Below are 26,184 nucleotides of genomic sequence, written 5' to 3'. Positions count from 1 at the left end.
TAGCCTCAGTAGTTTCAGAAGCTTGACAGAGACCAGACAGAGAGAGAGAAAGGGGCAGGAGAGGAGGACAGAACTCTGTGGGGCACAGGCTACTCCTGAGGGCATTCTGCGCCAAAAAAATAAAAATTCTGCACCGAAAAATTAAAAATTCTGCACAAGATTTTAAAACTCTGGAAAATTCTGCAAATGTTATTTGTCAAATAAATGTGGAGGCTCCAACATGGCAGTGGGGAGCACAGGCCACTGGCTGCACAGAGGTGGGAGATTACTGTGCAGGTCCCCCCACCCCAGACACGGACTCAGTGGTGAGGCTGCACCCACCCCTGACACAGCACAAGCACCGGGCCTGCCTCAGAAACACCCCAGGGCCCTGCCCCTCTGTGCTAGGTGCACCAGATGTGGTCAGGCAGGCTCAGCAAGGCAGGATCCAACTGTGGAGGGGCTCAGTGTGGGGGGATCCAGTTGTGGGTTGAGAGGGTTCTGTGTGGGGCAATCTGGGTGCGGGCAGCACAGTGGGGGATCCAGGTGCAAGGGGGATCTGGATGCACAGGGGCTTGTTGAGGGGTTCTGGGTGCAAAGGTAATTTGACTCTGCAGGGGGGTCCAGGTGAAGGTGGCTGGGGCTCAGCAGGAGGGGTCTGGGTGAAGGGGACTCGGGGGGTGGGGTCCAGATGCTGGGGGAGTGGGGCTCAGTGTGGTTGAGATCAAGGTACAGCTGACTGGGTTTCGGTGGGGTGGGGGTGTAGGTGGCTCTGCGTGGTGGTCCAGGTGCAGGGGGAGTGGGGCATATCGGGGGGATTCTGAGTGAAGGGGGGTGGGAGTGAGGATCAGCAGAAGGGTCTGGGCATGAGGGAGTGTGGATGCACGTGGGTTGGGCAGATGGGGGAGCAGCTCCCTGTACAGGGATTCCTCCCCCTGCAGCTGAGGAGCGATGGGTGCAGGAAGCAGGGGAGGGAAGAAAGAGTTTGCAGAGCTTCCTGTAGCTGGGGAAGAAATCTGGGGGTGGGTCTGAACCAGCCCTGGATGCTGTACAGGGGAAGAAGTAGTCCCGTCCTCCCCAGCCCAGCCAGGACTAACAGCTGAGCCCAGCGCAGGGTAGGAAGCAGGGTCTTCCCCAGTCCCGCTTCCTACGCCACTGTGATTTACCTCTCTGCTGGCTGCCCTGGGCACCCAAAACATACTGCTGGGGAGGGTCGCATGACCGCTCTTGTGGTTTCCCTTTGCTTCCCCGTTGCAAAGTCATTTTTCTGCGGGGAAGCTTAGAAATTTGCGGGGAATATAAATTCTGCACATGTGCAGTGGTGCAGAATTTCCCCAGGAGTAACATGCAAGGGAAGTTGGAGATGGATCCATCAAATCAGACCCCACAGGAACGGCCAGAGAGGTAGGATGAGAACCAGGAGGGCCCGGAGCCATGAAAGCTCAGGGAGCACATCACGGCACACAGGAGCGTAAAGCATCCTAGAGGCTGAGGAGGGGTGGAACACAGCCCTTGGACTTAACCAGGAGTTGGTGGCTGGAGATGTCGGTGGGAGCGGGTTTGGTGGAGTGGAGAAGCTGCAGCTGGACTGGAGGGTCCTCCAGGAAGGAGTTGGAGGAGAGATTCAAGGCAATGGCTGTAGCCAGCAGGATCACTGAGCCTGGAGGGGATGGGTGGGTTTGACAAGGGAGGAGACCACAGCATGTCTGCATTGTGGGGGAGGAACCTGAACAGTTGTGGGCCTTGATAGGTTGGAGATCATGGACAGGTGGTTTGGAGATGCAGTGAGTGACACTGCAGGGGGTGAGGAGGGAGCTCAGCTCTTGAGAGACCAGAGGGAACAGCACCTGGTGAGCCCAGGGCAGGCAGCAGCCAAGCTAGGGTGGAAGGGCACACTAGGAGGTGAGAGTCGGCGTGCTCAGGGATTTGCTGGTGTGGGGCGAAGTTGCCGAGGAGGGTGCGGGGGCTGTGAGGGAAGGCAGAAGGGGAGCCTGGCCAAGGAGGGGTCAGGGAGATGGTAGGGGACAGCTGCATGGCAGAGAAGACACCAGCACAGGGGGTGGCTGTGTTGGGAGGAGACGGGATGGATGTTTCTGCTATTAGCAACCTCAGTGACGATGGTGCTCCCCACTCTGGTTTGCATGCCCTGCCCGGGGTGCACGGAGCTCTGCAACCAACCCAATGCTCTGCATAGGAACCGCCAGGAGACAAAGAGCTGGCTTTTGCTGGAGAAGGCCCAGCCCAATACACGCCACTTCTGCCAAAGGGCCATTTTCAGATGTCTGTGGGATCTGCAGAGGGATGCCTGGCTCTCTACGGTGTGCGGTGCCCATCAGCCCAGCTACATAGGGGAAAGGCTGACGGTTCACTTCATCCCAGTCTGTCCGTCCCCCTCACCCCCCTCCCCTCACCGTCAGCGGGGGCTGCACCACGGCTTTAGCAGTGGGTGCTGCTAGTACAGGCTCTTACATTACCCAGGGCCTGATCCCTCATTCCTCACATCCCCCATGGCTTCAGCCAATGCAACCTCAGGCCTCTAGGTCACCCTGCCTCTTTCTCTCCTGACATATGGCCCCTTGTCCAGTGGCTCCAGATCCTGGCCGGGTGCCAGCAGCGGGAAGGTTGTGTTGGAGAGGCCATGCGCCCCCTGTACTGGACGAGGACCTCGCTGCAGAGCCGGGGTGGGGCGGCACGAAGCACCGGGGGGAACTTACTAGAGGGCGTCTCTCCTCCTCAGCGGCACAGCTTTGGCATTCAGAGATCCGGGGTGGTTCTCGAAGCCCAGGGCATAGACGGGAATGTGAGCAAGCTTCTTCGAAGGCATCTTAATCTGCAGCACACACACACAGGAGAAGCAGCAGAGGTCAGTGTCAGATGGGCCCCTGGGCACTTTCTGAGCTGCTGCCACGGCCACTGTCCGTCTGGCACAGCTGCACCAACATGTATCTTCTTTCCTGAGCCTGACACGGCTAAGTGACATGGGGAAAGGGGGCAAGTTCCCCAGGCCAGAGGCAACCACAAAAGTGAGCCAGCTTGAAGCCGAAGTCCTGTGTTCCCACCCAGAGGATTTACTGGCTGAGGCCATGGCTCACCTATGCTGGGTGATTTATGCAGGGATTGGGCCACATTCTGTGTCAGCTTGTGTCCAAGGAGGGACCGCAACGTGCCTAGCACAGCTCCCCGATACTGAGCTCACAGCATCACTCCAAGCAAATGCTTTCTGACAGGCCCCAGCTCCCCCCCGCAGAGGGTCCCCCTTGGGCCTGCGTCATTTCTGACCAGGCCACTTCCTGCAGCAGAGGTGGGGGCCTGAAAGTTACTTTCACCACTTACAAGTCAGTTAAATGGAGGGGCCTGTAACAGTTTGTACATTGGGGGTGCTGAGAACCACTGAACAAAAGTAAATCCTGTATACGATGGAAACCACTTCAAGCCAGGGGGTGCAGCAGCCCTCCCCGCAGCACCCATAGGTCCAGCACCCCTGGTTAAATATGGGGGAGGCCACAAAGAATCATCTCCCTGACCCTTCCCACTGTGCTATGGCCAGTGTCCTATATGGTGGGGTGACCATGGTGGCCAGGAGTTAGCTAAGCAGGCCCCCCAGTACCTGCCCTTCCGCTGCCAGCCCACAGCCAGCTCAGCATGGCGCCTCCCTGGCACAGTGGGTACATTCACATGCCCTCAGCGGGGCTTCCCGGGCCCAACCCCTCACCATCCCACGGGCACGCTGCACTCTGAGATCACTGTCAGACGTGCGACTTTGTGGGGGGATGGGGGGGGTGTTCCGAAAGTGAGACAAGGTGGGGGTGCCCCCAGAGTAAGGAGACAGGAGGCCCCAGACAATGGGCACAAGCTATGCGGTTGGTTCTCTTGGGACTGATTCTTGAAAGTGTCTCTTACCTTCAGGCTGCAGGAGGCGCAGACGGATCTAAAAGCAGAGAGAGAATCCCAAGGGTCAGTAAAGAACCTCATTCCTCTGCCCCCTGTGCACCTGCCCCCCAAAGCAGGGGACCTTTTGCTCACCTCTTGCAGAAGAGACAGGCTGGGGGCCAAGAAAACAAAGCGAACTTTGTTCTGCAGCAGCAGCATATCTGTAGGTGGAGAAGGGCCGAGGTAAAAGGTCATGGTCTGTATTTGGTAGGATCCCGACACCCCAGGGGCTGTCTGCTGGCCCTTTCCTCACACACTCACGCCCTAGACCAAGGCAATCGCCCAGCCCTCACCTTCCCTTTCTTCAGGCTGTTATAGAGTTCCTTGCTCTGGAGGAATTTCTCCATCTCAGCCTTTACCAGCACTCTGCGCACGTCGATCATCTCCTCCACGGTCAGAGCCAGGCTGTCTATGGGGTGGCTGAACTCCTGTGTGCAGAGAGCAGGAGGGCACTAAGCACCAAAGCAGTCGGGGCGGGGGCAGTCCCGCCCCAGGCCTGGCTGATCGCTGCCCAGCCACAGCCTGAGCTGAGCCCCTTTAATTCACAGACTGAGAGGAGGCACAGCATTCGGCGGGGAGCGAACTAACCCACCTTGTGTCCATGGCTCAAGCACCTTTAAGGGTCCCATAGGAGATGGCAAGAGGGAGATGCAGCTGCTCACACAGGTGTGGAAGGGAGACTGAAGGGACAGCAGCATGGACGAGCTCCCAGGCCCTGCCCCCCATGATTCCCCTGCATTTGTACCTGGCTGCATGAGGGCCCCACAGCACTGCATGGCTGGGTCTGGCTGTGGGGATGTACAGCCAGGCCAGCCATGTGCAGCCATATTCATTCAGGAGAGAAATCCAGACTTGGCACTCCTTATTTGCATCCTTTACTCTGCTACAGTGACTGTGGGGATCAGGTCCCGCAGTCTGGGATTAGTCCTGTTCTGCAGCAACTCCTCCAGCCCCGCCCCTCACCCCAGAACTCAGTTGGTGCATTTCTATCCTGACCTACAGCACCCTGTGAATTCTCTCCCAGCCTTCCCCTCTCTCCAGCTCACTGATGCCCTGCAATTTCACACTGCACCCCCACTACTCCAGCCCTGGCTTGGCCCACCCACAGCTCTGCTGATGCCCCTCAATCCCGACCCGCAGCTCCCTGCCGTTCCCATCCTAGCTTCACTGTCCTTCAAAAATGTTGCAAGTGGAGACTAAGCCGCACCAAGTCAGGGCTCAGGGCAAACTGACCGACACCATCCAATTTGTTTCAGGGAGATCTGCCCCCGGCCCCAGCAGCCTGACCACCCTCTTCCACCCACAGGTGCCCCTCCACCAGCAGCAGCTTGAGCCCCTAGCCCACGAGCCCCTCTGGCTATCCCCTCCAAATCTGAGTGAGCGGCGTGGCAGCCCGGTGCAATCTGGGGCCACTCAGGTGTGGCCTGGCTGCCCCCTCGCAGGGAGCGAACATTATTAAATCAGGAGTCGGCAGTTTTCTGGCTGTGAACGGGCGTCTCACTGACATCCTGGGGGACTTGGTCAGCACGGCTCAGGGCTCCAGCCTTGGACAGCTTGGACGTATGCAAATCGGACACTTACCAGCCACAGATGCTTGGAGCTGCTGTCTGGGGTGGAGCTGGAGCCGCCCTCTGACCTTTCCGCCAAAGCCCCGAGGGAGCCGCGGTCGGACGTGAGCGGACCAGCGCTGGGTGGGATCTGGTGGTAACTGGCTGGGAACGAACCTGGACGAGAATAACACAGGCAGCCAGAGTCAGTCCGGCTAGGTCTGCTCCTCCCTGAACATCAGCTGAGAAGGAGCGCTGGGAACCCTCTGGCCTGGGACCAGAACCAAGAGGGACCCGGGGGAAGGAGGCTGTACAGGGTCTGGCCGTGGCCAGCATGGGGAATGGGCTCCAACAACTGCACTTCTTGCTGGGACAGAGCCCGATGTGGGAGTGACACAGAACAGGGCCAGAGCCAAAGGCTGTGTGGCCACGAGGCGTCCTCTAGAGGTGCAGAGCTTAGGGAGAAGGGGAGGCAGGGAGAACCCTGACAATGGTTTTGGGGTTCCCTGCAGGGGCGCAGTGCTGTGCTGACTCTGGGCATTGCTAACCAGCAAAGGGTTCCATAGGTGCGGAAACTAAGGGTGCGGGGGGTGCTGCAGCATCCCCAGGATTTACATGGGGCTCTACTCCTGGCCCCGCGCCCGGGGTCCCAGCTGCCAGTTCCATGCCCAGGGTCCCAGCTGCCGGCCTTGCACCTGGGGCTCCCTGCCCATCCCCAGTTGTGGCCCCAGCCTCGGTCCCCTTGCTGCATCCCCCCCTCCTGGAGCCATGGCCCTACTCCCAGCCCCAGCTCTAGGGGGCAGTGAGGGGTGCAGACAGGGGTAAGGGCAGGCGCAGCTCCCCCCCATAAAGAGTGTTCCAGCACCACTGAAGGGTTCTGCACTGTGCAGCTGAGATGCAAAGGAGCTTCTGGCAAGCTAATACAAACAAGGGCTGGTCCCCAAACCCGGATTTTGTATGGAGCCTGGCACCCCACTGCAAAGTCTCCTATGGGGGGCACACCTTCCATTAGTGGAGGAGGTGTGAATGGAGACCCAAGCTGGGATTGCACCTGTGTACCCTTTGCAGGTGCAATCCCCAGTGCCTCCAGAGACAGTTGCTCTAGGCAGGTGCAGTTCCAGCTGGTGGGAGGAGAGGGAAGACAGGGAGGCTGTATCAGCTGGGGAAGGGAAAGGAAGGTAGGAGGAACTTGCCCTTGGTTTCCATGCTGATCCGTGCAGTATTCATGCTACCTGAGCGGGGTCTTAGCTCAGACTCCCGTGGTTCCAGATACCCTGAATCAGGTTGGCTGTTGCCCCTCTCACTCTGGAACTGGGCCAGGTCCTGTTCAGAGAAGGAGCGATCACGCTTCAGGGGGAGCCCTAAGCCAGGCTCCCTCCCCATCTCAGCGCTTGGAGACTCCTCCTCCTGCGAAGGCACACAGAGCAACATGAACACGAGGCCCTGGGCCGGGGACGTGCTGTAAAAGTGACCCTGTCCTGCAGTTGCCAATGGGCAGCTTTCTGGACTGCCAGGTCCCTGACCCAGCCTGGCTGGCGCCCTCTGCACCCACTCTGTGAGGCAGCGTCAACACCTTACTGTGCCCAGAGAGCCCATGGAGAGGGCATGGAGAGGTGCGATCCACCCCTTGGGAAAATGGTACTGGATAGATGGCTGCACAGATCCCATTTATCACCATCTGTCCTTTCCCCTTCCCATCACCCGCCATCGGCTGCTTCCTTATAACCCTGTCCAGGTAAAGCGAGCTCAGAAAATGGAGCACCACTCTGTTCCTGCCATGGATACCCACAGCAAGGAAGCAGAGAGAGCACGGAGCCACAGGGAAGCAGGTTGCCTTGACAAGGTCTCAGCAGAAATGCTCCTAAATGCACCTTGCTAAAAAGAGCATCAAATCGTTGTCCACTTTCATATCCTGTGTTGTCCAACTGGACAAGATGCCTAAGATATGGTGGAAAGCTAGGGTAACAGCTACACCAAAGCCAGGAAACCCCTTCCAGCTAGCTACTGTCCATGCTTCTGAGCCATGTTTACAGACTTCTGCAGTAACTAATTCTGGGAGAAGCATGCTCACAATAGAGGCGGCTCTGGGTGATGACCAGGCAGGCTTCAGACCAGTAGGAGCATTTGTGACCAAGTTCTTGCTCTTACCACCTCTATAGGAGATGGTTTCCAGCAGAAGGAGAAGACGGGGCAGTGGTTCTCAACTTGACAGCAACATATGATACCGTCTGGCACGCTGGCCTGCTGATCAAGATGTTACCTCAATGGGTTGCTCTGGCTATGGAAATTATGCTTCAGGACAGACAATTCCAAGTGATACTAGGCAATAAACTGAGCACATTCTGGACCCAGAAGAATGGACTCCCTCAGGGATCTATCTGTTCTTGCACCAATCTTTTTCATCATATTTGTGGATTATCTATCTGCCTGCAACAATTTCAAGGTAATTCAAATATGCAGATGGCATCTGCCTAATTTCAAGAGACAGAGACTACAAAAAGACTGAACTAACGCACGGCAGCTGTCAGTGGCTATTGCAAGAAGTGGAGACTTAAGCCCAGTGTGTCAAATACTGTGTGGTATCATGCTTTTGTTTCCATCACCTCAAGATGTCATGAAACTCAACACTTTCTTGAATGGAGAATGATTAACACATGATCCAAAGCCTGTATATCTTGGAGTAACTCTACGCTTGCATAATGACAGGTTTCAGAGTAGCAGCCGTGTTAGTCTGTATTCGCAAAAAGAACAGGAGGACTCGTGGCACCTTACAGACTAACCAATTTATTTGAGCATGAGCTTTCGTGAGCTACAGCTACCCCGCTCAGGTAGCATCGAATGCATCCGATGAAGTGAGCTGTAGCTCACGAAAGCTTATGCTCAAATAAATTGGTTAGTCTCTAAGGTGCCACGAGTCCTCCTGTTCTTTCTACCCTTGCACAATCCGCACACCGACCTACAAGGATCACCTCACCAAGATAGATCAGAAGATTAAGAGCAGAAATGTCCTTCTACATAAGCTTGCATGCTCAACTTGCATTCTCAAACACCGCTCAGCTTGGAGCTAGCTCTCTGCTGCTCAGCTGGAGAAATCTGTGTTTCATTCAATGTGGTTAAACTCTCCACCCATGATATACAACTGAATCAAGCAATGAGACCTCTCTCATATTCCACCTCCCAACACCAGCAAAGACAAAATCCAGGAGGTGCCACAACTGCACTTGTCAAAGACACATGGAAGCGCCTCGCCCCCATCTCATCAGCAGAGACCAAACTGGCCACGTTACTAATCACTTCTACGGAGGAATGGGAACAAGCTAGAAACTCTATAGGAAACTCCTTCCTCCTCAGCCTGATGAGACAGTGCCTGGCTTCAGGCTGCCCCACTGCCTCTGGGACAAGCTCCACTCTTTCAGAAGGGGGTGGCGAGGGGTGCGATAAATGGCCACACCTGGGGATTCAGAGACAGCCCTCTGTGATGCAGTTGAGGACACCACACACCTACTGAACGGCAGCTCCTCTTGCGCTGGCCTATCAGGAGGACTTTCCAGACCCCACGCTGCTGACGCCTAGGGTCCTGACCAGCTGTAACATATGATGCCTGCCTAAGCCCTTTTGATAGTCTTTTCTTTTATTGACTTAGAAATCTCTCTTTTATCTCCCTAATTTGTATTTTGAACTTTTTGCCATTTTTATTGTGCCACCACAACACCAACACAAACCCTTTACTGGCTGGTCAGTCCAACAAAGGAGGCAACACAACAAAAGCCCCAGAGAGGCTGAGAGCCTGATCTCCCACCCAGCTGGGACCCTGGTGCCGTTGATTCATTTATTTGAATAAAGAATTTTGTGCTGGCAAGACGCACTGGTGTTCCAGCCGTGCAGCCTCAGCACAAGCTCCCACACCCCGTCCTGTTCAGCCAACCATGAGGTCCTCTGTGCAGACACTGCTAATGGGGCCAGCTCTGCTGGTTGTTTTTGTGGGATGGCCAGAGACCAATACCCAGGCTGTTCCCAACCAGCAGAAAGCAACAGCTTGTAATCCCTATTGTCCTGGGCTGAATTTGAACTGGTGACCTGGAGGTGAAAGGCATCGCCCTCGGGAAGGCAGTACTACCCCTTTGAGGGACAGGCTGAAGCCTACAACTGGGCCAGCCTGGGGGGTAAGTGAAGGAGGCCCTGCCCCACCCTAGAGATGGGCTATAGAAACAGGAAGAGGAAGTTGAGCAGAAGTCATGCAGGTAGAAGTGAGGGATAGTTTTTCATCAGGCTCTGGGAAACCAGCTTACTCAGAGAGTGTCTGTGAACTTTAAGTTTGGGAGATGACCCAGGGCCCTGTGGTGAGGGCCTCTTAGCCTGAAGCTCTAGTAAAAGGCCACATGCTATTTATTAGTGTGTGTGGGCTTCTCCTTGCCTTGGGCTCTCCCATGAACCCATTGCTGCCCCACTCAGGGGAAGATAAGGCAGGGCATGCCCTCTGGGCTGCCAGGGGCAGGCAGGGACTGCCCACCTCCTTACAGTAAACAATTCCTGAGCCTGGCCCAGCCAGTCTTGTAGAGCCCTCTCTTGCTCCCGCCAAAGCCAATAGAAGAACTCCTGACTGTACTCGGGGCAGGGCCGTGCCATTGACATCAAGAAGGGTCACGTGGCAGGCTTGAAGGTGAGCTCTGCCCCGCAAAACGACTCAGGGCACATGGCTTTCAGATACAGAGCCCCTCTGCCATGCTGCGGTGCTGATGTCAAGAGATGTGTCTCCCTGCCAGCCATCCCCTTATTGCCTCAGAAGATAACACCGATACCAGCAGTCCTGAGCACCCTCCCACCAGTGACCACAGAGAAAACCAGCGCTTACTTCAGAGATATTCATCTCCTCCATCTCGGCCAGTGTCGGAGCCTTGAGAAGAACCCTTGGCCGCAGGCGCTGGGCGGGGGTGCTTGAGTCAGGTACAGAGAGGTTGATGCAGGAGGTTGACTTCATGTTGCTGGCGCATGCGTTAAGGATGCAGGGAAGGGAGCCAAAACCTGCAAGGCAGGAGAGGGGAGAGACTCACACAAGTGCTCAGGCCAGGGCTGGTAGAGGATGGGGGGATGGCATCCACCTAGAGGGGAGGGCTTCCCTGTGGCCTAGGGATACCTTCGTGGGGGCTGCAGTTTCAAACTGCCCCCTGAGCCCATATGGGAGGGAAGTAGCTATGAAACATCTCTGCATGGACGGAGCACAGTGCAGGGAACTTCTCACCCTGCCATGGGACTGGGGGCCAGAGCTGGTGGGTGCTCGTGCCCCACACAAGGCCTGGACTCATGAAGCAAATGGGGCCTAGAGGGCCAGCCCGATGCCAGACTGCTACATCTCAGCAGGCAGCGGGAAGGAATTTACCTTTGGGGTAGAGCTGCCAGTCAGGCCTTCCCCTCAAATTGGAGCAGTCGTGGCCTCTGAATTTCCTCACAAACCCAGAGAAGCCCAGAGCCCGCTGCACAGGGGAGGTGGGAGGGAGGAGCTGGGCATGCTGCGTGCGGGAGAGGGGAGCTGAGCGGGCTGGGGGCTCGTAAAACTCTGTGAATGTCCTGGGTTCAAACCCGGCTGGCAGCCAGTGCTGGGCACCGTTAACCTGGTGTTTGTTTTTATACAGAACATCTGGAACGGTTCACATTTCAACAGCACTCTGATTTCCCTTCGCGGGCAGCTTTCAGAGCGCCCTGCATCCCCCCTCAGGACTCTCAGAGATGAGCCGGGGTTTCTGGGCCCCACACAAGTTCCACACACTGAGGCAAGGCCGGGGGTTCTGGATGGAGCCGTGTGGCTACATGCTCCCTGCTGGGGCGGGCTGGGGTGGTACCTTTCTGACCCTGCTGCCGCATCTCGACTGGGCGAAGTCTTCTCTCTTGTTTGATTTCTTCCAGAATCTTCTCGTGGAGCGTCCTCTGCTTCTGGGGTATGGGGCGCAGCCGCCTCTCGGACGCCTGCAGCAGGGGCAGGAGCAGACGAGACAGGCTGGTTAGAACAGAGACGCTGCCCTGGGCAGTGGTGAACCTAGGCTGCCCAACCAAGGACGACTTGCCAGGAGCCCCAGGGCAGCCCCTCACTTCCCTTACAGAGGTCACATGGCTGCCACTCCTGTTTTTACAAGGACAGCGTGGCCTGTGGAGACAGAGCACTGTTGGCCTGAGACCTGCCGTCTCTCCAGGCTGCCTGTTCATGCTGGACAGGGGAGTAGCCACGACCGCGCTATCACCCCATGTAATATGCTTGGCCCCCAGGAACAGAGATCACAATGGGGCCCACAGAGAGCACTGGGATTCTCGGTCCTAAAGCCCATGCTGCTGCCCCTGGAGCCAGCCGCGAGGGCCCAGTGTTACTCTAGCAGGAGGCGCCAGGGCGCAACTAGCTCATGCCAGCAGGGTCCCAGCTGAGCCTCGCTCCACAGCTCCAGCCGGCAGCAGGCAGGGCCCTCACACCTGCTCCTCCTTACTAGGCCAGTGTCAGGAAAAGGGGAATGTGCCCCTGGAAGGGGGCTCTCAGGATGAAGCGGAGAGGAGAGCAGTCTCCAGGGCTGGGACCCTGCACGGGACCAGGGCATTGCCTGGATTTGAGGGGTGCATGTACGCCAGAATGTGATCAAGCTAACTGCAACCATATTATGTGCACTCAGCCACCATGAATTAATGAAACAGAACACCAAATAGTTAAGGGCTAATTTGGAGACAGGCTTTCAGAAGCAAGGTCATAGCTACTGGCAGTTTTGCTAATCAGTATGGGAGGACGGGAAGAAAGAGTAAATAACAGAGACTGAAACAAAGATAGGTGGATGGACAGCCTTGAGTCTAGACGCCTCTGCTAGTAAAAGTTTATTGAAAGTTAGGAAAAGTGAGGACTTAGGTTATAATGACCTCTGCTATGTGTTTAGTAGAAGTTAGTTATAAGAAATTCAGATAATACAGGAGCAGTGGGAGCAGTCCTCAGGAGCAATCCAGAGAGAGACGTTTTCCTGACATCTTTACTCCCCGGCAGGCACTGACCTCTCATTGATTACTCAATACCGTCTCAGAATACAGGTAAATATGTGGGATGTTCTAAACCTATTGCTTATATTCTGTGTGTGCCTAAATCTAATAAACTGCAGTGTTAGACAAAAGCATGCTTACTTGCATTTCTCCTTGATCAGACAGAGTTGCTGAGTTCCTGTTGATTTATTCCTTACACTGCCTCTAGTGAAATAGTTAAGTTGCCCCTGTTGGGGTTCTGATAACCCCGGGTAACAAGGGGACACTGGAGCAATGCTCCTGCCATTAGAAAATCCAGACAGTGTGACAGCCTCCTTCAGAAGGGAGGCTCCTTCACTGAGCCAGCGATTTAGAACCCGTTTCCTCCCGGGGGTTCTCACGTGCCCCAGAGCACCGGATCGGTCAGAAACCCACAGCCCAGGCACTACAGAGGTCACATGGATGTTACCTGTTTCAGTGGCGGCCGTGACCGTATAAAATCCAGAATGCGTTCGTGGGCATCTTTCTTCACCCTGGGAGGGATGTCACCATCCACCTAGTCGGGAGAGGAAGGGGCAGATAGAGGAGGGAGAAATAATGACTCTACAAAATAGGAAATGACTACCTAGGAAGGAGTACCGGGGAAAGGGATCTGGAGGTCAGAGGGGGACACAAGCTAAATATGAGTAACACTGTTGCAAAAAAAGCTGACATTGTTCTGGGCTGTATTAGCAGGAGTATTGTGAGCAAAACACGAGAAGTAATTCCCCTGCTCTACTCCGCACTGATTAGGCCTCAGCTGAAGCATTGTGTCGTCCAGTTCTAGGTGTCGCATTTCAGGAAGGATGTGGACAAATGGGAGAAAGTCCAGAGAAGAGCAACAAAAATGATTTAAGGGCTAGAAAACATGACCTGTGAGGGAAGATTGAAAAAACTGGGTTTGTTTAGTCTGGAAAAGAGAAGACTGAGGGGGGACATGATAATAGTTTTCAAGTACTTAAAAGGTTGTGACAAGGAAAAGGAGAAAAATTGCTCTCCTTAGCCTCTGAGTATAGGACAAGATGCAATGGGCTTAAATTGCAGCAAGGGTGGTTTAGGTTGGACATTAGGAAAGACTTCCTAACTGTCAGGGTGGTTAAGCACTGGAATAAATTGCCTAGGGAGGTTGTGGGGTCTCCATGGTTAGAGATTTTTAAGAGCAGGTTGGACAGACACCTGTCAGGGATGGTCTAAATAATACTTAGTCCTGCCTCAGTGCAGGGGACTGGACTAGATGATCTTGTGACACTGCACTCCATATTCTTCATAGCGATATTATGATATGATTATAGCATAATTATGATGTATTTTATGCAAGATAAGTCATGTGAGGTGTCATTGGAAAAGTTATGATTCGCTGAATATGATTATCCTATTTGTATGCATGTGTCATTTTTATCTGAAGTTATAAAAACTAACTATGTATCTGTACTTCAAATATAGTTACACCTGGGTAAGGCCCACAGGACAAGATGTATATCTGGTTGGGAAGGACCTATTCAGGGCAATGAGCCATTAGGGAGAACAATAGGCCTTAGGAGAAGCTTATTTCCTGCCTGGTGAGCCTTCCTGAGAATGCTACAGACAGCCTGAGTGATGGCTGCTGTGAATCTACAAAGGCATGTGACCAGGCCACATGATGCTGGACTCCATCTTGGGATGCCAGTATTTTTCCACAGACTGGCTTAGGAACCAAGCTTTGGATCAAAGGGTTCCCGCCATACGCAAAAGCTATATAAGGCAAGGAGTGACATCATCTGGGGTTCTTCACTCCCCATCCAAGACGACTCCTGGAAACACCTAAGGAACAAAGACTGAACTGGGGGAAGTGCTGGACCCAGGCTAAAGGCATTTCTAGCCTGTGTATGAAACACCTGGGGATTCCAAGCTGTAAAGCAAGTGCAGCTTGCCCCTTAAGGATCTGCAACCTGCTTGTATCATCTCTTAGAGTGAGAATCTGCTAATTCATATCCAGTCTAGTCCTAGGATTCTCTGATATGCGGAGGCACTAGGGTGAGTTGGTCTAAGTGGAGGGGCATGTATTACCCTGGGGGTGGCTCTGAAATGTCCAGTGCGGGGTGTCCCAGCAGCAGCATGAGCCCTACAATGAGCTAGGCCTTCAGCATCAACAGGGCCAGGATGTGAGGGTAGGGCGCGGGGTCTCGAGCCCAAAGGCAGATGGTGTGTCACTAGGAGCGGGTGACCCTTGCACTCCATGGCAATCACCCCGTGGCCATGGCTCAGGCCCCTCGGGCATGGCTGTGCTCACCATGACTTTGCGAAGCTTGTAGTTGCGTGCCCGGATGTCCTGCATCAGCATTTCAAAGGGCGTCAGCTGGTACTCGGTGGGCAGGGGGTTGTACTGCTTCTCCTGGACTTTCTTCAGCTTCACACCATCGCGTAGCTCCCGCATCAGCTGCACCCACAGCCTGGCCTGGAACAGATACAATGGGCAACTGCTCCTTACCGAGGAGATGACCCACGGCATCACTGGCTTCCCCATGGGGGAAGGGAGCCCCGGCTAATCATGGGACATGAGCGCTGTGAACGGAGCCCAGCAGGGGCTCTATGTGTGCTCCCCCCGCCACTGGGACTTGGCTGGGGTAGGTCGGGGGGAGGTAGCATGCTTAGCCCTGGTGCGGGGAACCGTCCTGCGCTGGCAGGGAGATGGACGGGATCACCTCACACTGCCCTTTCCATCTCTAACTCCAATGGGGGTGGCAAGCGGCTTCCAGTCTAGAGCATGAGACTATGCCCAGAAGCCTGTCAGGAACGAAGGCCTGCAGCTGGGCCTGGGATCAGCTGACAACCACAGCCGAAACTGGCCAGACGGCCTGCCTGGCTGAGCACATTGCCAGGGCTGCTCCTAAGCCCAGCAGCAGTACTTGGCCAATGCCTGCTCAACGCACTCGCCCACAGTTCCGATCTCTCCTGCGTTTGCCTTGATCCAGCCTGTTCCTGCCCTCCTCCTGGTTCCTCAGCCCTTCACTGGGCTCCTGATTCCTAACGCTGGCTCTGAGCACCGCTGCTCCGACCACTGGGCCTGACCACCCATGTCCTGGTCCATGCCAAAGCCAATGGCCTGGCTATTGTGGCTTTCTTGGCTGGGCAGGCTGAGGTGAGAGGGCAGTGTCTGTACTGCAAAGGTGTCCGTTTCCTTCCCAGCTCTCCTGCTCCCTGGGGAGCAGTGGGGGGAGGCTCTGGATCATGACCCTGATGCTGGGGAGGCAGGGTCAATGCCCCATTCTCTAGCTATGACCTGTCCAAGTGCCCCCCACTTCCCCCCGGGTTCCCTACACTCTCTACGCCCCTCCCAGTGACCGCAATGGCCGCAATCATTCTGCCTCTCTCAGGAATCTGTATCCAGTCCTTGAAGGGGAACCCAGCAGGACTTGGGGGGCTCCCCCATTTTTGTGATGACCTCCCACCCACACTGTCATGGCAGACTAGATGGAATGGTCCATCAGCATCTCTTTTGTTGGCCAGAGGTGATATAAATCTGCAAGGTTGAGCACGTAGTCTCTGCAGCACCCCTAGCGCCTGCTGTCCCAGGAACAACTGGGTCTCCCCTGCAACACGTCTAAGCCACCAGTGTTTGCAGGTCCCCACACCTCTGGGCCCGCGGGGTCCCAGCCCTTCTCCCCAGGGGCTTCTTCTGTTCATTAGGCTGCCAGAACAAGAACGCCCGGACAGGAGGTTTCCATCAGCCCGTCACTACCTCTGTCTTCTGCAAGGCAAGAGGTGCTGATCAAAGTGCCCGCAGGGAGACGACTCTGCACCACTTACCCAATCTGTGTTCCGCAGGTTATCGAGCTCATCCGTTGACCTCTCCTCCAGCTCTTCCTCCTGTTCCTTCAGCTTCCTCAGCATCTGCAGCAGCACAGAAATGTCACGTTCCCCATGCTGGGTCCCCAACACCTCAGCAGCCAAACCTGCTCCTAGGAGAATCCTGGCTGAACAGGTCCCGTAAAAAGAGAGACCCCCTGGGCATGAGGAAAGAGTGGAGTGCCCAGATTCTCGGCCCCCATCTGCCCCGACTGCCAGTCCCTCCCCCTGGATACAATTACACTCCCATTAGGGGTTTGGGCGGTGTCGAGGACTTCCATCAAAGCTCCACAAGGCTCAACTTCCACAGGCTACTGGGCACTGAATGTGCCTGGCCAGGTACAAGTCACAAAGAAGGGATGGTCCCTGCCCCAAGGAGCTACTCTGCAGCAGCAGCAAGTCTGGTCATGCATTGGGTCTGACCCCAGCCACCCACTCCCCTAGCTGGGGCCTGTTAACCACAGCTTAGGGTAGAGATCTGGGCAGGAAGACCATCCAGGTGCCATTGACTGGAGTCCCGGGAGGTTCTTAGCCAGGAGCATGCTGGCCCAAGGGAATATTCATGATCTGTGCTTATGGGTCTTGCCAAATACATCCTAGGACTGTTCCATCTCAACTGAGCCACGTGGAAGCACCTCTGGGGGAGGATGGGAGCTGGCTTCGCATCCCCCCTGGATTCTGGGAGCACCTGGAATGGACTCTAAGCACAGCCCCTGTGTCTTCCCCAGCAGCAACATGTGCCCCAGGAGAAGCTCTGGACACTTCGATTTCCATGCAGTTTTACTGTTTGGCAAGCTGAGGCCTGGCCTGTTCGGTCTGGATATTAAAGGTCCCATGGCACTTCCTGGGAGAAGAGGTTTTGTCACTTCCCTACAGCGTTGGGATGGATGGATGGTTACTGCCTTTCCCCCAGAGGGGCTGCATTTCACTGGAGCTGTGTGTAATTCGGAACACGCTCTGGGGACCTTTGGAATGACAGGCAGCAGAGGAATAAGAACTATTACTTATTGCTAATAAACCCACCGCAGCTCAGAGCCTAGCTGTCACTGAGAAAACCCTGAGACCCTGTCATTGCTGGAAAATTGTGGTTGTATTTCCCGGGCTCATCTCATGTGATGCTGCAGCATTGTCCACTTCCACCGTGCGCCATCTGACCTGGCCACAGCAGGGAGCTGCTGACAGCCCTGCACTCTGGCTGGTGCACAGACAACTGCCCCGGGAATATGCTGCAGACTTTCTAACCCGTGATTGAAATAATGGAAGGTGCATTTCCCTCAGCTGGAAGGACCTGGGCCAGCCTGTTCAAACCATATGGGAGAGCCAGGAAGTCATCAGAGTGGGAAGGGCAGCTCTAGGGGCAGTATTTGGCACCTCGCCGGTTCTGCCCGCATCAGATCATCTTTGGCAATCTTAAATCCTCCCCACAGCCCGACCCATTCTGCATGGCCTGCGTGCCTATTGCATGGAGCTGGATAATAACATGGTGGCTGCTTGCAGCTGCCTCCTGGATGTCATTACGAGCAGGGATAGTGCATCTGGGCAGGTGTGGGCCTGCTGCGAAGGACTTGGGGGAACCTTCTAATGCCTTGCTGCCCGTGCCTGTGGGCTGCAGTGTCAGAGGTCTGCATAGATTCCAAGGCCAGAAGGGACCACTGTGCTCATCCAGTCTGACTCCTGGATAGCACAGGCCAGAGAACTGCCCCACAATAAGTCCTACAGCAGATTTTTCTAAAATAAAATCCTGTCTTGATGTAAAAGTTATCAGTGACGGAGACTCCGCCATGGCCCTGGGTAGATGGTCCCAGTGGTTAATGACTGTCACTTTAAAAAAGGTACGTCTTATTCCCAGGCTGCCCTGGGAAATGGGTACTCATGCCCATGTGGGAAGGGCATCCACAGCATGTGGACATGGGGCAGTCTGCATAGTCCTGCCATCATCTTGTGACCCTAAATATATACAGGGTTTCCCTTCCAGTGTTCAGGCTGTGTGGGCGGAGCGCCTGCTGAACCTCTCCGCCACATGCCCAACATCAGATGAGTGCTTACTGCAGTCAGTGGGTCCTTGCTTCCTCCCACCCTATAAATGGGGTCACAGCCTTTCCCCCACACCCCCGCAGCATCTCAGAAATTCTCCCCTCCACCAGGCACCGCAATGCCCAGCAGGACATCAGGCTCCCTATGTGGCATTTCTGGAGCCCAGCACAACTCATGCCCCAGGCATTGCTGGAGACACGGGTGTCGGGATGGATGACCAAGGGGAGGTGGACACATTGTTCTTGAGCTGTTTCATAAGTTTAATGAGCAAGTAAACAGACTCTTTGGTAACACCGCTGACCCCAACAATTCCCGACCACATGCCTTTGCTGTTGGATTTACGAGCTCACTTCCTGGAACAGATTATTGCCTTGTGATTACCCATAAGGGCGAAGCTCAAGGCAATCCTAGGAGACTGCAGCTTTATCTTTAACCCCCTTGAGGCTGGGACTGCGGGTTTGCCTGACTTGTGCCAGAGCAGGTGCTACAAGACACCAAACCCCTGCCGTGCCAATGGGGTCTTGAACACCCCACCTATCACATAGGGAATGGTGACGCTGTAGAACAGATTCACTCCCCTGCAAAGGTAAATACTGGGCCTCGTGGAGCATCCTGGAGACTCCCCTGCACATCCTGCCACGTCTGTTTGCCTGTAAGCTCCTAGGGGGCAGGGGCTGCATCTCACACAGCATCACACACAATGGCTGCGCTAGGGGGTCATTACAACCTCTGGGAGGAGAGGCAGAGAAAAGCAAACCAAACAGACTCAAAGCCAGTGACTGACGCACACAGCTCAGCTCTGCAACCTGGGTTCTGCTGCCACCGAATTGCTCTGCCTTCTCTCCCCTCATTGGCTCTGCTGCTTGGTGAGATGCTATGTTCTGTGGAACAGGGACAATCTCGTACTGTGTGTGTGTACATCACAATGGGGCCCTGATCCTGACCAGGGCCTCTGGGCACTATTACGATACCAGTCATCATCATTATCTTAGGCTAGAGCAGCTAGGTACACCAGGAAGAGCCAAAGATTCAGACTCCTGCCCTCCCAGACCTGCACGTAACTAGTGATATTCCTCCCGCTAGTCCAGGCCTTGCCAGAGAACCAAGGGTCTGGCCCCTCTGCGTTTAGCAATGGAGCAGTCAGCAGGGTGCTCTGATGCACACAGTTCCATTCCTGTATTACTGCTTTTACTTCTCCTACTTAGGGGGACCCAGGAGCTATTCCCCCATCCCGCTCATTGCAAGCACTAGCTGCTCAATAAAGACTGTAAGCTCTAGGACAGGGACCAGGGGCAGGTGTGTGTCTTGTACAGCATTAAGCGCACTGTTCAGCAGTGCTAATTACCTAACAGGTTTCAGAGTAGCACTCCGATGAAGTGAGCTGTAGCTCACGAAAGCTTATGCTCAAATAAATTGGTTAGTCTCTAAGGTGCCACAAGTCCTCCTTTTCTAATTACCTAACAGGAGAGTCCGGCCATAGAAGAGTGTAAGTGTTCTGTGGTATCTGGCCACCAGATGGCACACCTGAGATACTCACTGGGACTGCAGGTATTGTGCTGGGAATTCCCTGCCTGAGCACACTGGGCCATGTCCACAGTTCCTGGGTTGGAAAGCTGCCAGCTGGGGGAGCTGCGTGGGCACACTATCAGTCAGGGCTGGGGTGGGACACGGTCTTTTAAAAAGAGACAGAGGAGCTGAAATTAGCTGTTGAATGGCAGCTCTGGGTTAGGGCTCAGGGATGCTCGTGGCTTTCCCCACACCAGGATATAGGGAAACCTCTCACAGAAAGCTAATGAGCCACCTCTCGGCCTAGCTATCGAGGGTTTCAAGGGGCTTACCTCCTGATTTCTCCTGGTGCCCCATGTTTATACAATCTCATCCTGGCTCTGCCCTGGGTGCAGCGCCAGGGCAAAATGCACATGGTGGGCAGCCTCCTCTGGGCCCTGGCACACCATGGAGCAGAGGACTGGGATCCTGGCTCTGCCACGGACTTGCTGTGTGACTGGGACAATCATCGTGAAATGGGGCTCAGAACACCTCCCTCCCAGGGAGAAGGACTGTCTCAGGCAGCACGGGGGTATAAATCAGTACCCAGGGGATGAAATAAGACAAAGGGAGATTTTGGGGACTATCCAGGGACACGCCCTCATGGCAAGATGTATCAGCCTGGGGAGTCGCCCCCCAAAGGGACCCTGTCAATGGAGTCACCCAATGCTGGGCTCAACAAAGCCCTGGAGGAGAGTCTGTAGGGACCAACCCTGCCCTGGCATCTCACATGTCATCTCCTGCTCTTGAGCCTCTGATGTTGTGAGTCACATGGGGTGAGGGCACACAATGAACCTGTGCAAAGTGCTGTGCGAGCCAGGGAGAAGGAACTAAGCCATACTGAGTATTCGCATCACCGATTCCTGCTCCCAGTACACCCTCCCCTTCAACAGAAGGCTTGGAAAAGGCAGAACATTAGGCCGTGGGCCAGTTACTGTATGGCCCCTGCGCCAGAATCACTGAGGAGAGCGTGACCTGGATGAGAGCAATGTCTGATAGCAAAGTCCAGAGCCACTGTGGGATGGAGAAGCCAGTCTGTTGGCATCAAATGGCTGGCTTTGACCAGCTGTCCCGGAGGACAAAAGCCAGAAGGAAATACTAGGGATGCCCCAGACCCTGGTCCCCCCGACAGTTAGACATGCAGACTTCTAAGGATTTTCCTTAGGAAGTAGATACCCAGCTACCAGGGCCCTGAGATCTGCAGCGTTTTACACACTGGGGGTCCTGGGTAGCTCTGTGTTACTCCACTTTTACACTGGGGTGACTCTACTCATAACGCTACAGCAAAGCAGTGTGGAATCAGGTCCTTAATGCAACACAACACGAAGAGCAGCATTTCTTCAGGGGCGACTTCACCCAGCACTCCGATGCTGCCCCCTCTGGGCCAGAGTGCAGCACCAGTGGCTTAGAGGGCAACGCAAGTGGTGAAGAAGCCTCCCAGCCGATCCCTATGGCAGTACCACAGGGTGTGGGCACCTAGCCATGCATCACTGCCACACGCTGTGGCTCTCGGGGAGGACAGGTCGCCCCAGGCTCCTGCGGGGAAGGCTGGCTCTCACCTCCTTAGCTTCCCGGATCTTGGTGAGAAAAGCCTTCAGCTCCACCGTCTCCACAAAGAGGGCCCTGCACACAGCCTGGTAATGTTGCAGTGCTTCCTGGGGGGCCGTCAGGCGAGCGGCGCACATCCTCATGGCCTGCCCGAAGGTGCGCACGGCTCGGGGGAGCCCCTCCACAGCCTCCTCCTCTTCATCCTGCCCCCCGTAGCCCTCGTCCGCCATGCCGCAGCCGCTGTCGTCAGAGTCGCTGTTGGCCATGAGGTCGATCAGCTTCTCCAGCTGGGGGCTCAGCTCTCGCTCCTCACTCTCGTCCAGCCCCCAGTCCAGCGCCCGGTAAATGGCAAATCCCAGCGACTGCACCATCTGCAAGGACACGGGAGAGCAGAGCACAGGCTGAGGCAGGGGCTGGGAAAGGGAGCTACACTGAGAAGCCTCAGGAGGGGAGGAGGCTGAGACAGCCCGTGTAGCTGCTCTGCCATCTCTACCCCCAAATGATGCCAGGGTGTGCACCAGGGAGGCGGCCAGCCGGAAGGGCACAAGGTGCGGTTTAAATGCTGGGCGCACAGCCTTTCCCGTTTGCCGATTGCATCTTGGGCAGCCAGCAGGTGCTATGCCGCCCGCCTGGAGGGCAAGGAAGAGCTAGAACCATTGATTTCAGCGCTAGGCCGCCGGCCGAGGGCTCTTGAGAAAGGCCCAAGGAGAGCAGGGGGGCATGACGTGGCAGGAGGCATCACAAAGCTCTGTGGCCAAGCACTGGAATGGGCCAGGTATCGCATCATGCCTTCCTTCCCTCCGCCCGTGCATTTCACCTGCAGCTGCCATTTGAAGGATGTCCATCACTGCGTAGCACCCCCTAGGAGCCTGCTGTGCATTACCAAACTTGGCTCCCGCTAAGGGTAGTGCTTCGTCTGGGGGAGTTTGGCCACACCTAGTGAGACCCTGCCCCACCCTATCCCCCCCGGAGAGGCTCAGTGATATGATTAGTAACAAGCAGGGATGGGGCCAGCTGGTGACCGGGAAGTGACAGCTCCATGTTCCAGCCCCAGCCTCCTCAGCCCTGCGTCTGTATTAGATACAGCCCATCCGCTTTCCCATGAAGCCTGCAGATGCAAAGCTGCCCGGAGCAGCGTGAGAGAAAAGGGTCCCCTGGTGCTCCCCGGGCTGGCAGGTGGGTGGGGAGGGAGCTGTAGGATACATGGTGACAGATACTCCATCCCTCAGCCGCCAGCCACAGCCTCCCATGACCTTACGAGCTGGCTGTGAGAGGCTTATGATGCTGTTTGGGCCATGAAGCTGGCTGCCTCTCCTGCCCCCAGGAATCTTCCAGGCCTTTGCTGTTTACTGGGACTCCATTATCACGGGAGTGGAGGGAAGCATGAGCCAGCCCAGGGCATTGAGGGAAAGCAGCAGCAGACTTCTGGGACAGTCCTGCTGAGACCAACAGGCGCTGTGCTGTTAGCTACCCCAGGCCCTGTGGGAGGAGGCACTTGCTGTTGGGGGAGGGGAGAGAAAGTGGCTCAGGCAGGGGGAGTGGAAACGGGCTGAACTTTGGACCGGGATACATTCCTGACCCGGGCGCACACAGCCTACGGCAGTCTACGAAAGGCCACTGCGCTGATAGCTTATCTCTGCCTGCACCCTGCTGCTAAGGCAGACCAGGGATTGATCCAAAGCCCGCCAAAGTCAGCAGAATGACTCCAACGGCTCCATTAAACCTAGGACAGTGACAGGGTTCAGGAGTCAAATTAGCGAGCAACATTACCCAAAAGAGCCACAGTCCTGTGAATTCATTCACTATTTTTATATATATATATTTGTACATACAGACAGATGTTTTTCTCACAGCAAAATGACTGATCGAGTATTATTATTTTATCAACTACAATTGGTTAATAACATAGCCAAAGCCTCCTGGTTGGTTAATAATTTAGATGGGTTAATAATTCAGTCACCCAAATATCCTGTGCTACAAAGAGCTGCAGGAGGCATATTAAGGAGTTTGGCAAGCCTAGGGCAGCGATGCTCAGACTGAGGGGTATGGGCCTGCAGCTGCTGCTACCACCATTTACTAAGACAGCGCAAGGCTGGGGAACCAGGCCTGGAGTGGGCAGTTACTGTGAAGGAAGGCTCCAGGACCAGCCATGCTCCAGTCGCTTCAAATGGAATTGGCACCGAGAGGCCCTGGGGTGGGGATCCCCCATGAGGATACAGCCCCTAGAAACTGAGACCTGCAGGGGTCTGGAGCAGGGAGAGCAGTTGCTCAAGTCAGGCTGTCAGGCAGCTCTTCCTAGATAGATGAAGTAGGTACGTGGGTGGGGAATCGAGAGGTGAGGGGTGAGCATGGAGATATTACTGCGGTTCATAAGACAATTAACCCGTTTCAAATGCTCTGCTGCGTTTCTACAATTGGTTAATAACATAGTAGAAGCACCCTGATTGCTCTCCTGCGTTTCTAACTGGCTGGAGCTTTCTTTGGCCAATTGCACTGATCACAATTGCTGTAGCTCACGAAAGCTTATGCTCAAATAAATTGGTTAGTCTCTAAGGTGCCACAAGTACTCCTTTTCTGATCACAGGCAGTCATGCTGCAGTCTGATTGGCTGGTAAAATATGAGACCCCAGCCAGTGGCAGCTGGCAAAAAAATGTGTCCCCAATTTCAAAACCAGTATGAAAGGGCTGATCAAACAAGAGCCACCCAGCTGCCAGGGTAATCAAAGCAGCACCCTGGGATGCAGCGGGGCGTTGGCTCGGCAGCCATGGCCTGGAACCAAGCCAGAGCATGGAGCTGCTGCCCTTTCATATGCACTGGTTACATGTGGGGATGGAGCAGGGAAAGGGAGCAAAACACCAGGTCCTATGGTTTGAGAACAGCGATTGCCCAGCCTGCTGACACCACGCCAAACGGCAGCAGAAAGGAACTGTCCCCTATAACGCCAGAAGATGCACTGCACCTGTTCCATTATTTTTATGCTTTGAGGCTAGTCACTGCAACTGGGGAGAGACAGAATGCCCTGGAAGGCCTCCCGGCTACTCTGGCTCTGTGTGTCGGGGCAGGTCATGACCTATGCACACACTCAGAACTTTAATGGCCAAATTTACAGCAGCCTCTGGCTCTTCACCTCTCTCTGTCAGGGCACATGGTTACACAGCAGGAGAATCAATCAGTGACCCACCTATATTCTTAGTTCAGTCCTTGAATCTTTCTCCTGAGAAGAGTGTGACAGACCCAGGGCTGCTCTGTGACAATTGATGAATTGTGTGTGTGACGGGGTATTGGTGTGCTCACTTATTAATGTGTTGGTTTACATTAGCAGCAGGCTGCTGGAAAAACAAGCAGGAAGTGGAACAATAGTTCAAGATACGCCAACTCCCAGGGTGGTTAAGAGATAATGCCTGAGCAATAAGCCCCATTACAAAGCTTGCTCTCCCAGTACTGGGGCCAGAAGATCAAAAGGACTGAAGCATTAAAAAGGCAGTCTGTCCAGAGGTCAGGCAGTTGTTGCTGAGAAGGTGTTCAGACTGACACTCAGACCGTGCTGGGGTGTCTGAAGATGTTAGGCTTTCCTAGGCTTCCATCAGGGAATGGTAAGCCTCTAAGTAAGATAGACATGTGTGCAGACTGTTTGCTGTTTTAAACCCCCTTTTCTCTTATCTTATGATTTCTCCCTACTGTTAATATATTAAACAAGCTGGCTGGCTGGTCAGTCTAGAATCCCCATTGATCTCAGACTCTCATTGGGAAGAGCCACAAGTGCTGAACTCAGTCAGATCACCCATACGCTGGTTGATGTAGCCCAGGGCCTGGTCTAACAGTGAGAGAATCACATTACTTCACCCCAGGAGAGAGAAAGGCAGGAGACCTGGCACCTGAGCGGGAGTCAGTGAGACCAGAATGGGGCGAGAGGTCCAGCTAGCTCTGCAACCATGACAAAGGAGTTCCCCAAATGGCCACATCATGCTTTTTTGAATGGAATTTTCCTGTGTCAATAATCACAGGGAACAATGCTTCCTCCTCCCTCAGCCCCCACCATTCATGCTGACTGCAGGATCCAGCAGGGCAAAGGCCAGGACACAGCAGGAAGCAGCAGGTCTAGAAAGTGTCTGAGCATCTCTAGCCCCGCCCCCAATGCTAATGCTGTCGTCAGAGCTCTGTTTGGGTTTAAAAAGAAACTGTCTGTGCACATCCACATCCACACACACACACACACACACACACACATACACAAAATGAGATTTGCTTGAACAGTTTTCTGAAAAATCACATTCACGACATACCTGTGCTTCCATTGAGGGTGACAGGGTCAGGGGAAGCTCTGTGAAGGGAGAAACAGACACCATTAATGCTTCTCTGGCAGCTGCAGAACATTGGGAGTTTGGGTTATAAATCTAACTCCTGAAGCTTTGCTTTTATAACTCTGGTAATTTATGTGCCTGTAAGTTATTTACACTTCGATCCCATAGATTCAAGGCCAGAGGGACCACTGTGATCATCTAGACTGAGCTCCTGTAGAATTAGGTTTCAGAGTAACAGCCGTGTTAGTCTGTATTCGCAAAAAGAAAAGGAGTACTTGTGGCACCTTAGAGACTAATCAATTTATTTGAGCATAAGCTTTCGTGAGCTACAGCTCACTTCATCGGATGCATACTGTGGAAAGTGTAGAAGATCTTTTTATACACACAAAGCATGAAAAAATAGTAAGGAGAGTGGTCACTTTAGATAAGAGTGTAAGGAGAGTGGTCACTTTAG

At 54.6% G+C, this 26,184-nt stretch overlaps 1 protein-coding gene across 5 annotated transcripts in view; it reads right to left on the bottom strand.

Moving 5' to 3' along the window:
- SPIRE2 (spire type actin nucleation factor 2) overlaps window positions 1-26,184 on the bottom strand; it is a 46,148-nt gene that overhangs the window by 4,442 nt on the left and 15,522 nt on the right. The window contains exons 2-14 of one of the 5 annotated variants that reach the window (XM_073308267.2): window positions 25,713-25,750; window positions 21,440-21,799; window positions 16,263-16,346; window positions 14,746-14,910; window positions 12,907-12,993; window positions 11,294-11,417; window positions 10,309-10,478; window positions 6,650-6,863; window positions 5,491-5,633; window positions 4,203-4,337; window positions 4,003-4,070; window positions 3,880-3,907; window positions 2,694-2,809 (exon numbers count right to left, since the gene is read on the bottom strand). In XM_073308267.2, the coding sequence (XP_073164368.1) occupies window positions 2,694-2,809; window positions 3,880-3,907; window positions 4,003-4,070; window positions 4,203-4,337; window positions 5,491-5,633; window positions 6,650-6,863; window positions 10,309-10,478; window positions 11,294-11,417; window positions 12,907-12,993; window positions 14,746-14,910; window positions 16,263-16,346; window positions 21,440-21,799; window positions 25,713-25,750 (1,732 nt within the window). The remainder of the gene's footprint in view (window positions 1-2,693; window positions 2,810-3,879; window positions 3,908-4,002; window positions 4,071-4,202; window positions 4,338-5,490; window positions 5,634-6,649; window positions 6,864-10,308; window positions 10,479-11,293; window positions 11,418-12,906; window positions 12,994-14,745; window positions 14,911-16,262; window positions 16,347-21,439; window positions 21,800-25,712; window positions 25,751-26,184) is intronic. The other 4 variants (XM_073308268.2, XM_073308269.2, XM_073308270.2 and 1 more) reach the window with 4 other exon arrangements.

The sequence above is a fragment of the Lepidochelys kempii genome, chromosome 12, assembly GCF_965140285.1.
Source record: "Lepidochelys kempii isolate rLepKem1 chromosome 12, rLepKem1.hap1, whole genome shotgun sequence".
In the NCBI taxonomy this organism is placed as follows: domain Eukaryota; kingdom Metazoa; phylum Chordata; order Testudines; family Cheloniidae; genus Lepidochelys; species Lepidochelys kempii.
This window is presented reverse-complemented; position numbering and strand designations above follow the sequence as displayed.